Source organism: Tenrec ecaudatus, chromosome 15, assembly GCF_050624435.1.
Source record: "Tenrec ecaudatus isolate mTenEca1 chromosome 15, mTenEca1.hap1, whole genome shotgun sequence".
NCBI classification, from domain to species: Eukaryota; Metazoa; Chordata; class Mammalia; order Afrosoricida; family Tenrecidae; genus Tenrec; species Tenrec ecaudatus.
In genome coordinates this window covers 17,629,906-17,643,676 of record NC_134544.1, presented here as the reverse complement: position 1 = coordinate 17,643,676, position 13,771 = coordinate 17,629,906, and the positions used below count along the sequence as shown (strand labels likewise).

Genomic DNA, 13,771 nt, shown 5'->3' with positions numbered 1-13,771 from the left:
GGGACGGGAGAGAGGCCTGAATCCATTTCCTGTCCACTGGCTGAAGCCACCAGGTGGCAGAAAGTGGGAAAGGAGGCATGTAACCCTAGACTGTGCACAGGAGGTGGGCAGAGCCAGGCTGAACCAGTGGCCAGTGACCCACCTCTGGTGGCCGTGTGCGTGTGCCAAGGGAGGGAGGCCATTCATCTGCTCCCTGGCAACTGACATCGGGTAGACCTGTTGTAGATTACGAAGCCACGGCTGTGTCCTCCTGGTAGGGTCCTCAGCCTGCCTTACTCTGAGTCCCCAAACTCTGAGTGTGAGCTGTCTATGCTGCCCGGGGAGCAGGAAAGAGTGGCCTAGGAGGCAAACAGCTGGGACTCCGAGCAGAATGCAGGTCCCGTGGATCCCCACAGCCCCACATGCAAAGAACAGGCCAACTTCAGCACCGTGTGCATGGGACCGGAGCCTTGGGGAGCCACAGACCACCACACTCACTGCCGCAGAGACTGGGGGCTCTGTTCACTATGTGGTCTTAACACCATTTTCCAGGGGCCTCGGCTAGAACTGTTCCTGGATGGGCTGACAGGGGCCCTGCTGGGGCAGAGAGGGATGAGGCGGCCAGTGCTCTCTCAAACTTGACCGCACAGACGATCACTGGAGCCATTGGCAGGAGTGCAGAGTCCTGGGCTCCCCTTTGGGCTGTGGGGTCATGAGGTCTGGCAAGGAGGCCCGGAATCTGTTGGCGTGGGTTTAAAAACAAGAGCCCCCAGCTGCTTCAAAGACAGGTTGGGCATGAACTGACCACGCTTAGAGACACATGGTCCAGGAATAATGAGGCACAGACCGGCCTCAGAAACTCACGTGGCCACAGGTGGGAAGGCCGGTCAATGGGGGAGAGGCAGAGGGAACCAGCTGGTGGCAACGGATGGAGTGGCCTCTCCCAGCGGCAGCCCAGGTGGCTGGCTTCTTGCCACCCCTCACTCACTTCAAACTGGGCCGGGTTTCCTTTTATAGTTTCTCTCTCCCCGCCCCCAACGCTTTGACCTCTTTTTCTCCCACTCCCTCAGCTGCTTCGGAGAGACCCCTTTCTCTGTGGAGTTCCTCTGCATGTTTTCCCGATGACCAGTGTTGCTCCTCCTCGTCCCCCACTAGGATGCTCCTTTACATTGTTAACGTCCCCGGCATTGGCTCCTCCAGCTCACCGCCAATCAGGACCAAGCGCCACCAAGTCTGAAGAATTTCTCCCACTTAAAAAAGCATGTTTTGTGACATATCCAAATGATCATTTTTAAGAGGTCGTGGTCACAAGACACTCTGTAACAATCCTCACATACACAGCTCGGCGACAAAGATGACGGTCTTCCTACTGTTCTATTACCACCATGCCCGGCTCCTGATTTTTCCAACACCCTTAACAAAATGGGACTTGTTCTCCCCCCCTCTTTTTAACAATCATCATGGAAGGCGGAGGCCCCTGGGGTAACGTCAGACACGGCCCCATCCAATAAAATATCAGGGTTGAAAGAGTCAGCCTCGCCGACAGTTCCCGCGCTGGGCCTCGGCCGGGGCCAGCCCAGCGAGGACCACAGCCTTAAGAGGGGTGAGGGAAGGTCGCTCCACACCCACCCAGGCAGTACGGCTTCTCCCGCCTCCGGTGTCGCTCCCGGTCATACTGGAACCCCGGGTAGCAGGTGCACAACACGCGGCCGAAGTTGTCCGTGCACTGCTGCTCACAGGGGGCCTGGGCACACACATCAAAATCTGCAAAGGAAAGGGGCTCACGTCAACACAGGCGGCACACGGAGCTGCTGCCAGGCCCTCGTCTGGGCTGGACTCTGAGCTGTGAGTGGCGACGCTTGTGGCCGAGTCGGCTCAGCCTCTTGAGGGGAAGTCTTGCCCCGCCCTGCCCCCATCTCTGGGGGCATTGTATGTTTAAGGTCACACCTGCCGTATTATGTCACTCTGCTCCTAGACGGTTTCCGGCATCCTCACTGACCTTAGAGTCTTTCAACTCTTCGGGGCAGGAGTGTCTTCCACGTGCGCTGTAACGGGCGACTGGGCACAGTGTCAGTCAGAGTGCACAGAACGCAGAGACTCAGAAGGCACAGTTCAACACCGTGTCATGGGGCAAAGAAGAGAGTCACCGTGCACTGTGCAATGCCAAGGATCGTAATGCGTGGCAGAGTGTCACGGTGCCAGTGTGACATGGAGTAGCACAGCGAGGGAGGATCACAGCGCCTGGGCAGAGGTCATGGTGCACAGCGCACAGCAGAGGATTGCAGCGCAGTGTCATGCGGAGAATCATGGCGCCCAGCAGGGTACGCACATCACAGTGTAACAGTGTATCACAGGGCGCATCACAGTGTAACAGTGTATCACAGTCCACAAGGGAATAGAGTAGCACTGTGAATAGTGTAAGAGCGCATCACAGTACAACAGAGTATCAGTGTCCTACAGAGAATCTTCGCACGCAGGGTAACACAGAAGCACAGTGCACAGCGGACAGCATAGTGTAAGAGTGTCACAGTGTCACACAGAGTCTCCTATTGACACAGTGTCCTGCAGGGGATCACAGGGCGCAGTATAACGCAGGGTATCGTTGATTGAGAACGCCCTCACTGTCGTTTGGTCTTTGTCTCTCACCACAGAGACAATCTGCTTTAGATGGCCAGGCCCTGGGTCGTGTGTGTGTGTGTGTGGGGGGGGGTGTCTTTTTTTAACCACTCACTAATGATCGAGAAAGTCCTTTCATCTCTGTGAAGACCAGCCAGCCCTGGCCATGGGTGTCCCAACATGGGAGTCAGACCTGGCTCGCAGGAGGCTCTGGGAGGATCAGGAAGGCTTTGTCACGGAAACTCAGGTGAGTTATCAGGGAGCTGATGCATGTGTGCCTGGGAGTGGGGTCTGTACATTCTCAAGGGGGGAGGGTGTCATTCTGCACTCAGAGAAGGGGAGGGGTGTGTTCTAATGGCTGGAGACCACTTTCCAGCCCTTTTTCTCAGCCTTGTGCAAATTGGGGGTGGGTGCGCTCCATCACTCACAAAGGATTAGGAGCCCCTCATCTCAGGCTCATGCGTTGTATTTAATGGGCCCCTGAAGGGACCTGGCCTAGCACCAGGAGCTCAGGCCTAGCGCTCACTCCCAGAACCAAGCCCGCCTCTCATTAATCACTGCGCTATCTCACCAGGTGCTGACAGATAAACTGTCCCTGGACCCAGACAAGCCGGTCTTTGCTCTGCAGCATGTGAGGTGGGGCGGGCGGGCTGTCAGCCACTGATGTAGGCAGGCCCATGTGACAAGGATCATGCCATTTCTTGGGAGATTGCCCTGCAAAGTGCCTCGGCTCAATTTCCTCCCCACAACTGGGCTTCCAGGCGAGCTCTGCCTGGGGGCACTGTGAGCAGTCTGCAAACAGCCCCTGGACATGAGCATCCCCTCTGGGCAGCCCAGTCCTGTGCTCAGGGTGTCTGGGGGTATGGGCCGTTCCAGTAAGCCAGCAGCCCAGGCTGAGAGCTCGTCCAAGAACTTGGACTAATGCAATGGCCAACAAGGCTGGGTCCCATAGCAACATCGGACACCCCCACCCCAGTCCCTCTCAAGGCTGCTCTGCTTGGTGGTTCTTTTGACGACCATCGCTTGCAGTCCCTGAACAGTAGATTTACGTGACTGGTTTCTTGGAGTTCTGTCTTAAGGACTCTCTATCCATTTCCAGGAGTCCCTTCGCAGCACAAACAGTTAACGTGCTTGACAGGTAACTGAACATTTGTCAGTTCGAGCCCACCCTAATGTACCTTGGAAGCAAGCCCTGGCAACCTTATTTCTTAACAAAAGCAGCCCAGAGGAACCCTGGGGTACAGCTCTACCTCCGGATCACTAGACTCTCGCTTTACCCTGTCATCTCTGACTGCCTTCATGTATCTGCTGATTCTGCTTTCCTCTCTTGTAATTAATTTCCAACCAGCCCGTCCTTCCTCCCGCTCAGCCCTCTGACATGGCTGTTGCTCTAGCCATGTCTTCAGCTGCCAAGGAAAACACCTGCAAGAAGCCTGTGGTTTCAGCCAAAGGCTAGTTTCTCCCACTGCCACTCACAGGCCAGCTGTACGCCTCCTCACACATGGGCTGCTCGGCCCTGGCCCTGTTCTAGATAGAGGGGGGCAGGTCTGGAGTCAACCCCTCCCCACCTTGCCCCTGCCTCGGTGAGCTTCAGCCACGCCACCTGTAGAGTAGAGGAGTCATGATCTCCACTTCACACTGCTTTCATTCGGATGAAGGGTTCTTGTCGATGTAATGGGTCACATGTTAGGCTGCCAACCTCAAGGCCGGCAGTTTGAAACCACCAGCTGCTCCATGGGAGAAAGATGAGGCCATTCTGCTCCCTTAAAGTAATTCTGGCTCAGAAACTCACAGGGGGCACATTCACCCCTGTCCTACAGGTTCACCAGGAGTCAGACTCAACTCGGGGGGCAGCATGTTTTTGAGGTTTGCAGCGACAGACATGAACTCGGACAACACATTAATGCTGAAAGCCCCCAGCTGACCTGCCTTGGTGTCTTTCTTTGCTACAGAAACATCTGGGGTCCCCTGTTTGTGCACCTGGCAAGGAGAGTGTCCCTGGAGTAACCAGCACAAATACAGTCCAGTTCATTGTTGAATGGAAACAAGCCCGACCCTCACAGGGCCTGGCCTTTCAAGATTACACTTTGAGAGCTGGGCTCAGCATGCTCTTCCTGAGAAGGACCAGGCAGGATGTCTGCAGGCTTTTCAGGCCACCAGGTCTCTGTTTTAACCACTCAGCCCTGTGGGAGCAGTGTGTAAGCAAGCTTACACCTGGTGTAAACAAGTAGGTGTGGCTATGTGCCAATAAAACTTTACTTACAAAAACAGGCAGGGGGCCAGATTTGGCCTGTGGGTCAGTTTACCAGTGCCTGACTTAGGAAAATGGCCTTCCAGGGCAGTAAATACTTATTTGGCACATTGACTTAGAAACTCGTTTCTTTTTACTCCCTTTTCTGAAGCCCTGAGTGGATGACAAGACTATCCAAAACAAAAACAAATGAATCCCATTGCCATCGAGTGGATTCCAACTCATAGCAAGGCTCCAGGGCAGCCTAGAACTGCCCCTGGGGGTTTCCAAAGCTGTGTGTCTTATGAAAGCAGACTGCCTCATCTTTCTCCCGTTCTGTGGCTGGTGGGTTTGAACTTGACCTGTTTACATTAACAGCCGAAGACTTTAACTACGGCACCACTAGGGCTCCTTTTATGACTAAAGACATAGTTGACACAGTCAAACCAATGGGCTTGCTTACTCATGCAGATTAATCTACTTTTACAAAACTTCCATGAAAAGCAAGAGCAGAGAGTTGGTTACGACAAGCAACTTTCAGTACCCGGGAGACCATGTTTCCTAGAGGTTATCCATTCTAGGCTATATTAAAGGAGCCCTGGTGGGGCAGTTACAGTATCTAGTGTCAACTTGAGACTATTAAGGGTGAAGGGGGTAGAATCTAGCTTATCAATCACGTTGCAGCTTGATGACCTCATTTGGCGCTACAGAGACAAATAGCTCACTGGAGGCCAGACACACACTCTCTCTCTGCTACACATTCCTGTTAACAAGCCACATGCAGCTACGCTGATGGAGCCAGAGCCCTGGAGTTGAAGGCGTCACATGGAGACCCAGTCCAGCGCTCAGATCCTTCCACACCCACTGAATTCACAAGACTCTCCACCCACCGGCCTGTGATCTTCCTGCATTCAGCATCACTGCATGGCTGCGTGAGTCTACAGAGGAACTTAAGGACTGGTTTTGACACATGGGCTGATATCGGACTCATGGACTTGATCTGGACTGGGCTGGGATGTTTTCTTGGATATAAAGTTCTCTCTTGCACACATATGAGTGTCTCTCTGGATTTGTTCCTCTATGCTAGCCGGACAAACACACCTGGCATCGTAGTGGGTTATGCACTGGGCTGCTCACCATAGGCGGCAGTTAGAATCCACTAGCCACTCCTTGGGCTGCTCCCTTGATGATTTGGTCTCAGAGAACCATAGGGGCTGTTCTAATCTGTCCTATAGGCTCGACATGGACCAGACCAAACTCCATCCCAGGGGTTTGGTGTGCGGGTGTTGGAATATATAACCAAGCATCAGTGCTGCTGTATTCTTACTTTAGGGTGAAAGAGGCCGGTTTTAGCCTAGGCATTCGAAACCACAATATCGAACAAGGAGAGGAATTCTCATGGAAGCGGTATCCACAGCATGTGCTTTTAATTAGGTCAGGCAAGGCCTTTCATCGGGACCCGAGATCAATTGCTTAAAATTAGGTTTCTATTGGTATCTGCCCAACGGTAATATAAAGGACACAGCTGGTGACTGGGAAAAGCTGGTTTAGAAAGGAATGCAAATATTTTGACTTTCGTGTTTTGTTTCCCCCTAAATGTTTTTAGCCAACAGACTTGGCTGGCAGGGAAAAATTCAGCCATAAAACGCAGGGCCAGATGTGAAGGTTCTCCTTTGCAGCCGTCCCCCAGTCTTCCTGCCAGGGCCCACAGCTATGGTGTAGCCAACGGGCTCATCCTTACACGGAAGGGAGTCATAAGCAGGCGCTAGCCATTTATCTCCAACCGAGAAAGACACAGACACACTGGCAGAGTGGTCACGCACCGGGTTGCTCATCACCACGTCAGCAGTTCAAATCTACCAGCCGCTCCATGGGAGAAAGACGAGACTTTCTACTCCTGAAAAGAACCACCGTCTCGGAAACCCACAGGGGCAGGTCAACTCTGTCCTGTAAGGGTGCTAGGAGTCGGCACTGAGTTTGGGTTTGGAGGGTGGGTCTGCTGTAGCAGTCCGGTGCTGTGGGGGTGATCATGCCACCTGGCAACATGTGTGCCAGAGTAGAAGTCCTCCCCCATGGTGTGGAGGCCGCAGTCCTTATGGGAACGGAACAGCAGGTCTTTCCCCTGCGGAGCCAGTGGGGCCAACTCCTCTGTTAGCAGCCGAGGGCTGAGCTGTCTCACTGCCAATGGATGGGCAGCTGTACTGGGAGATCATGAGCTGGAAAGTTGCTTAGAGGCTCTGAGAGACCTGGTTTCTTGGGCAACGGTGATGGGAAGAATTTATCTCCCCACCTTCCACTTCCACTCCAGACCCAGACAAACCCACTTCTGTCGTCTGTCAGTGCTCTGCACCACTCCTCTTCCTCCTTGTGAAGTACCGGCCCGTCTGCCACCTAAGCGCAGTCTCCCCCCTCCCTGAGACAGCCCGATTGTCCTGGTCCCCGGCACCCCTGCACAGAGTTGTGCCCAGGGCACATGCTGCAAGCCTGGCTCATTCACCAAGCTCTCAGAACCAAGGAGTCCTGGTGGCACAGTGCTGACAGAACTCAGCTGCTAACTGAAAGGTTGGCGGTTCAAACCCACCAGGAGGAAGCTGTGGCAGCCTGCTTCCTTCAATGGGACAGCCTGTAAACCCTTTAGGGCAGTTCTAAGCTTCCCTGACCTTTAGGATTGCCATGATGAGCTGGTATTGACTGGGTGGCAATGGGTTGGGGCTTTGGGCTTAGTAAGCGGCCGCAGGATGAGTACGCCTTGCAGTGTTCTTCACGTGAGCTTACGGGGGAGGAGACCGCATTAGAACTCACATTCTGAGCACCAGGCTTGTGGAAGGCCGTGGGTGCCAGTGAAAGCCCAACATCCTCTTGCAGAGGCCCCAGCATGTCCTTAGACAGGGCAAGGGAAACAGAAGGACTGTTCTCAACCTGTGGGTCAAGACCCCTTGGGGGAGGGGGCGTCGAACGATCCTTTCACAGGGGTCGCCTGATTCAAAACAGTAGCAAAATTACAGTTATGAAGAAGCAACAAAAATAATTTTATGGTTGGGGTCACCACAACATGAGGAACTGTATGCAAGGGTTGTGGCATGAGGAAGGTTGAGAACCACAGCTAGGTGACTAGTTTCTTAGGGTTATGACAGGAGAGGATGGGGAAGCAGGGAGCTAATTATAATGGGAACCAGAATGAAGAAGATGTTTGACAGTTGTGGTGAGGTACGCACAACATTCTTGACTATGCTTAGACCACTGAACTGTACGCGATATGTGTGAGATATCAATAAAACTCCTTTACAAAACAATAACCACACGAGTCAAATACTAGCATTTCCCTGAAAACTAAGGTGTTTGAAGAGCAGCGTTCTCCAGGCTGCAGCTAGGAGGGGATGGAAGCAGGATTATAATGCCAGTCGTCTGACCCCAACCTGTCTTCCCCGTCCTCTGCATGCCAGGGCTGGGTTCCCATCATGCACCTCTTTCCCTCCTGTGCTGGGAGGGAACCAAAGTCTGGGGTGAGGTCTGCAGAAGGATCTAGGGGTTAGGACAGGAGCAGCAGGTATAGAGGTGGGCAGGAGGGCTGTGTCGTGTCTGTGTGTGGATTGGTGAGTAGGAAACTATGGCCTTTAAGCATAAAGTCTGAAACACAAGAAGGACCTGATGTTTGTGCATGTGTTGGCCATATGATTAGAGTGTGTGACACATCACCAAGTGAGGACTCAAACCAGAAACCAACCAAACTCACTGCCATCAAGGCGATGCGACTTGTAGCGACCCTATAGGACAGGGTAGAACTGCCCCGTGAGTTTCTGAGACTGTAACTCTTTACAGGAGTGTATCATTCCTAGGCCACATTGATTCCCCCACCCCCACATTTATACACACACACACACACACACACACACACACTTATACACACAGAGTTAATTGGACATGAACAATATACATGTTCCACGAACATCTGAACTTTATAGGTGCCTAGTGATTCATGGGGAATTAGGTGAGAAATCATTTTTTAATATTACATACCTTCTGGGATGCATTGTCCAAAAACAAATTTATACCCTTTGCAGCACTTTTTCCTAAGAAACAAACAAAAAAAGTATTTCAATTGTTTAACAGTATTTTGGGTCTCTTAGGGGAAGCTGACATTTTATTTTGCTATTGAAGGAGAGAAAATGGGCGTGGGACAATGAAGGCCTACCACCACGTGGGGGATTTCTCAACCAGTCAGAGGGGAAAAGGAGGCCGCCGCTCAAGCCACACAACCCCGGGTCTTTCCTTCACCAGGTTGTGTTTTGGGGCACACAATTCCAGAAGGGACTGCCATGAAACTGTGGGGCAAGGTCTAAAATTAGATGATGCGTAGCATCTGGTAAATTGGGAGGGCCTCAGCTGACCTCACCACAAATCCCCCTCCTTCCCCAGCTCCCAATGGCTAAGATCTCCTGGCCAAATCACCCTCTGAACTCAACCAGACCAGATGCCCCGTACAGTCTCTGCCAGCACATAGAATTATTCAGACAAGCATATCATGCCCTTCTGCAGGAACCAAGGGGACACCAGCCCCCTCTCAACACTACCAGATGTTGGAGCTTAAATTCTAAGCATCCCGTTTGGAAACAGCTCTAGATGACAAAGTTCAAAATCCATTGGTTGAGTCCCCACATAGACTAGGGCTCCACAGAATCACTTCTGGTCATTAACTAGGGATGAGAACAATCTTGCCCTCAGACAGAGAGGGCCTTGGGTAATGGATTATCTTACCTCCATCCCTGTCCAGTCAGCCCAGGGAGGGGCAGCCTCTCTCTCCATAGGGACTTGCCTGGGTGTGTTTTTGATAGAGGCCACCATACTGGGGGCAGTATGGGGGGGTCACATAGTCAGGAGACATGCCCTATCAGGAGTTGACTGCCTTGAGGGCCCTGGACCAATCTTGTATGCCCTTCAATCTCACGGAATGTACATGGCCCAATCAGGGTCCCGATTCTGTAGTCCTACCTGTAACTGTGATGGACTGATCTGCCACCAATCACGAATCTGTGACAGTTTTCTTTGTCCTATGCCTTATTTAACTAGTGCCCTCACCACACCCTCGGGGACCATGACAAACCTGCCCTAATGGCCTCCCTCATCCAGATGATGCATCCTGCCTTTGTTCCTGTGAACACCTGGTCAGTGCTCTCCTTACATTATATTTGAGATTGGCATCTCTTCTGCACCCAGGCACAAAGCCGGTCCCCCCACCCCACCCCAGCTTCCGGTTGTTTGAGAGCAAACCTGACGGGGCCCGGTGTGGGGTATATGGTCTTTCTCCCTGGGCGCTGAGTGTCTGTGTCTAATAAACAGCGTCTGGTGTCACCTGTCCTGCCCTGAGCACTGAGTGCCCAGCCCCAGAACCCAACAGTGGGAACCCCTCCCGCACCAACGAGGCTCATTGGAAGCAATGGAACCGGAAGCCTATGAAACAAGGAAAACGCCTTTGAAACTTCAGGAACGAAGGCCCCCAAGGCCAAACCTGCTGCCGCCGAGCTGATTCTGTCCGGATCATAGCGATCCCGCAGGCAGAGAGCACCGGGCCCCCATCGTTCGGCAGGGCTGCACATCTTTGCAGAAGCAGCTGCCATACCACGGAGCGCCTAGTGGATTTGAATGAGTCCATTCCGTTCTACCTCCTCTTCCAACATCTCCAGCTACATTACAATTTTTTTCGACAAGAAGAGCCCCTGGGCACCAATTTATGACGGTGGTCCTTTGCAGAGAATCTGCGTCCCATTCCCTGAAACGGAAAGCCCGTCTAGGCGCCTATGGTTCCCAGTCCAAGCTCCTGACAGCCAATAGGAAAAACTGACTTTGTAGCCTATTTACGGTTCTCTACATCACGTTACATTTCTCCTACTTACCGTATTACTCCAGGCTGTCTTTAAGAAAGCGCTCTGAGGAAAAACAGTGCCGGGGAGGATTGGAAATGCCAGTGATTCATGAGAAAGTCGGATCAAGGGAAGAAACACATGTGTTTTTGATATGCATGTCCAAAGTCTTCCACCACACTGAAGCATCTGGCTCTACTTGCCTGCTTCTAATTAAATAGCGCATGTAAGGTGTAGCCTTTGAGACGTCCGATGGCACTTAAAGTTCATACTTACAAATGCATGCGATCCTTCCAACTTCTCTTTGCCCACCCAAGACACTACACAATTTGAGATTGTTCCCTCAGTGGGACCAGAAGTACCCTATTTGTTTGGATGCGACTCAAAGTTAATGAAGCGATTCTATACGCTTGTCAAAGGCACTGGGTTCCGTCAGGGACCCACACGCTTCATACAAGTACCTGCTTAGCCGAGAGGGAGCGTCAAGGTGCTGCTTTGCCTCCACTGCCAGATTGCCCCCAGCGCTCGGCTTGCGGGCTGGAGTTCTGAGCCCAAGGGCGCCTTCCTGCCTTGCCCCAGGGGTGCCTGCGGTACCTCGCACCAACTTGCTTGTTAAACACCCATCCATCACCCGCTGCCATTTAAAACAAACAACCAACGAGTCCAAAGTATGAAAAAATAAACACGGACTGCACACGCTCTCTACCGTTTCAAAGATAACTCATGACGTAATTTGAGTCTAACGAAGCCCCAGGCAGCCCCAGGGGCAGCGTTTCCTTGTTCAGCATGGCCGGGAACTTGTCCCACCCTCGGCCCTGCTGCGGCCCGATCTTCAAGAAACATAGACGCAGAGGGGAAACGTTCGCATGTGGGCCAGTCACGCAGTGTGTCTCAACAGGCATCTCAGCTTTCCCAGTGGGAGCACCTTTCTCCTCTCGTGGTCCTTGCACAGAAAGAGTGGCATCTGGCATCCCTGGGTGCCCTGGAGCATCCACACACACGATCGTGGTGCAAATGGTGGGGCCAGAAATATGTCCCGCGGCCCAGGTGTGTGTATGTGCTTTTGGATGGAAAGACGGAGCCACGAGGAGAACGAAGACAGCAGCCATCCCAGTCAGACTGTCTGCTGATGGCTGGTGATTAGCCCCTAAGGAAACAAAACTGACAAAATCGAAACCTGCCTGTGGCACTTGGAAGGTCAAGGTAGCTAGTAGATGAGACATGCTTAAAACTTTACTCCAAACCCAAGGGTCCCTGTGGAAGGTTTGCCTGGGGTTTCCCCTGCGTGGCTGCCTCCACAGAAGCTTCGGCAGCCCCCGTTATACGGAGGCCCCGTTATGCCGAGACTTTGAAACACAAGAGCTCCCTCCCTGCTTCACACCCCCCCCCCACTCCCCCCAGTGTATTTTAATTCTTTTAACCAAATCTATTTAGAATTCTGGCTCTGGGATTTAAAAGCCCAAGGACGTGACCCTTGCTGGCTCTTTCAATCCACGGAGCTTCAGATTCCTTGTCCATCACACGGAGATGGAAAGAGTTGCCTTTTGGGATTATCACAGCGATTATGCGTAACATAAGAAGGGGGCGTGCATGGTGGCCGGGCAGGAGGGGCTCCGAGCTGCAGCTCTGTGGGCACGAGAAGTCAATAGCCGGGGCAACGCTCCCCAGCCGCTTCATCGCGTGACTCACGTCTTTCTTGCCATTCTTACTCAATGGCAGACATCCTCTCATTTTCCAAAAAGAAACAGAGAGCGGGAGGTGGGGAGAGGGAGAGGGAGGGAGGGAAAAAGAGAGAGAGAGTGAGAGAGGAGGGAAGGGAGAGATTTCTAATTTCAAGATGGTTGAGGAAGAACATTTTGTTCCCTTCCTCATATTATTCCTAAACACTGAGGAGAACAAGAAATACAAACTGCCCCCCCCACCCCGCCCCAGCTCATGGATTTAGGAGACATGTATATCCCCGAGCCACAATAACTGAGGCCGGAAAGTGGCTGGGAGGGTGGGACATGGTTTTGCAGCGGAGCAATTTCAACCCTTGGTGCCTAGGAGAGAACCAGGCTTGGAGATAGGAGGAGGAGGGGGAGGAGGAGGAGGAGGAGGAGGGGGGGGGGAGGAGGAGGAGGAGGAGGAGGAGGAGGAGGAGGAGGAAAGCTGAGGCAAGAGGACAAGATGATCCAAAAACCTGGTTTCGGCTCCGGCTGCCAGTTCCCTCACCACCCCCGGCAGCGAGTTTAACACCCCTTGTCTGCTCCCCTCAGAGATGGGAGGAAGGGATATTCTTTGGGGGAAGTGAACCCAAGAGGCCCAAGACTCTGGGACAACACACCAGAGAAGCCCGCAGAACGTCCCCACCAGGAGGTAGCCCTGTCCTGGGGCTTAGGGTGGCCAAGTGTTTTCCAGAACCATTCAGTTGCACGTTTGCTTCCCAAGAATGCACGCCATCAGATGCCGGCCTCCCATCCTCAACCACTCCGCCTTAAACGAAGGCAGATGAGGCTGGAGAAGGGCTCAGCCTCATTAGCATAACGTATGATCATCCTTCCAACCCTGAGAAGGGCCAGAGAAGGGAGCCCCAGAGACCATGGCCAGGAAGAACCAAGAATGGGTCTCATGATTAAGGGCCAGGGGGTACTATTTATTTTATAAATTTTTAGGGGTGGGGGTGTTTGCATGTCAGATCATACCATGTATCAAATGTTCAAACTACTAATCCCCCCTTCCCCCAGTGGCTCTTCCTCCCCCTGCTCCTGATCCCACTTCTCCCTCATTATGGACAACTGTCCTCCTGTCCCCCAAGCCCCATTGCTTTATCTTGCCTCCCTTGCACTGCCCCCAGAACCCCTCCCCACCCGACAGGTGTTTGAAAGTGGTCCTGAAAGTCCCCGAAGAGCCTCACCGGAAGACTTCCCTGTCTTCCTTTAACCTCCTCCCTTCCCTTCCCAGGAACCTGACCTCCAGTGAGCACCTGGAATTCCTTGCACCAGGCTCAGTGAGGTGGCTCGCCTCCCAGCGAGGCAGGCAAAAGGTCCCTGCCTTTTCACCGGGGAGAGTGCTTCCAGGCATATGTGCATGCGCCCCGTTGACTAAG

The 13,771-nt window shown here is 52.9% G+C and overlaps 1 protein-coding gene across 2 annotated transcripts in view; it reads right to left on the bottom strand.

The window, feature by feature from the left end:
- CCBE1 (collagen and calcium binding EGF domains 1) overlaps window positions 1–13,771 on the bottom strand; it is a 207,113-nt gene that overhangs the window by 28,541 nt on the left and 164,801 nt on the right. For both annotated transcript variants that reach the window (XM_075532936.1, XM_075532935.1), the window contains exons 3-4: window positions 8,843–8,895; window positions 1,609–1,743 (exon numbers count right to left, since the gene is read on the bottom strand). In XM_075532936.1, the coding sequence (XP_075389051.1) occupies window positions 1,609–1,743; window positions 8,843–8,895 (188 nt within the window). The remainder of the gene's footprint in view (window positions 1–1,608; window positions 1,744–8,842; window positions 8,896–13,771) is intronic.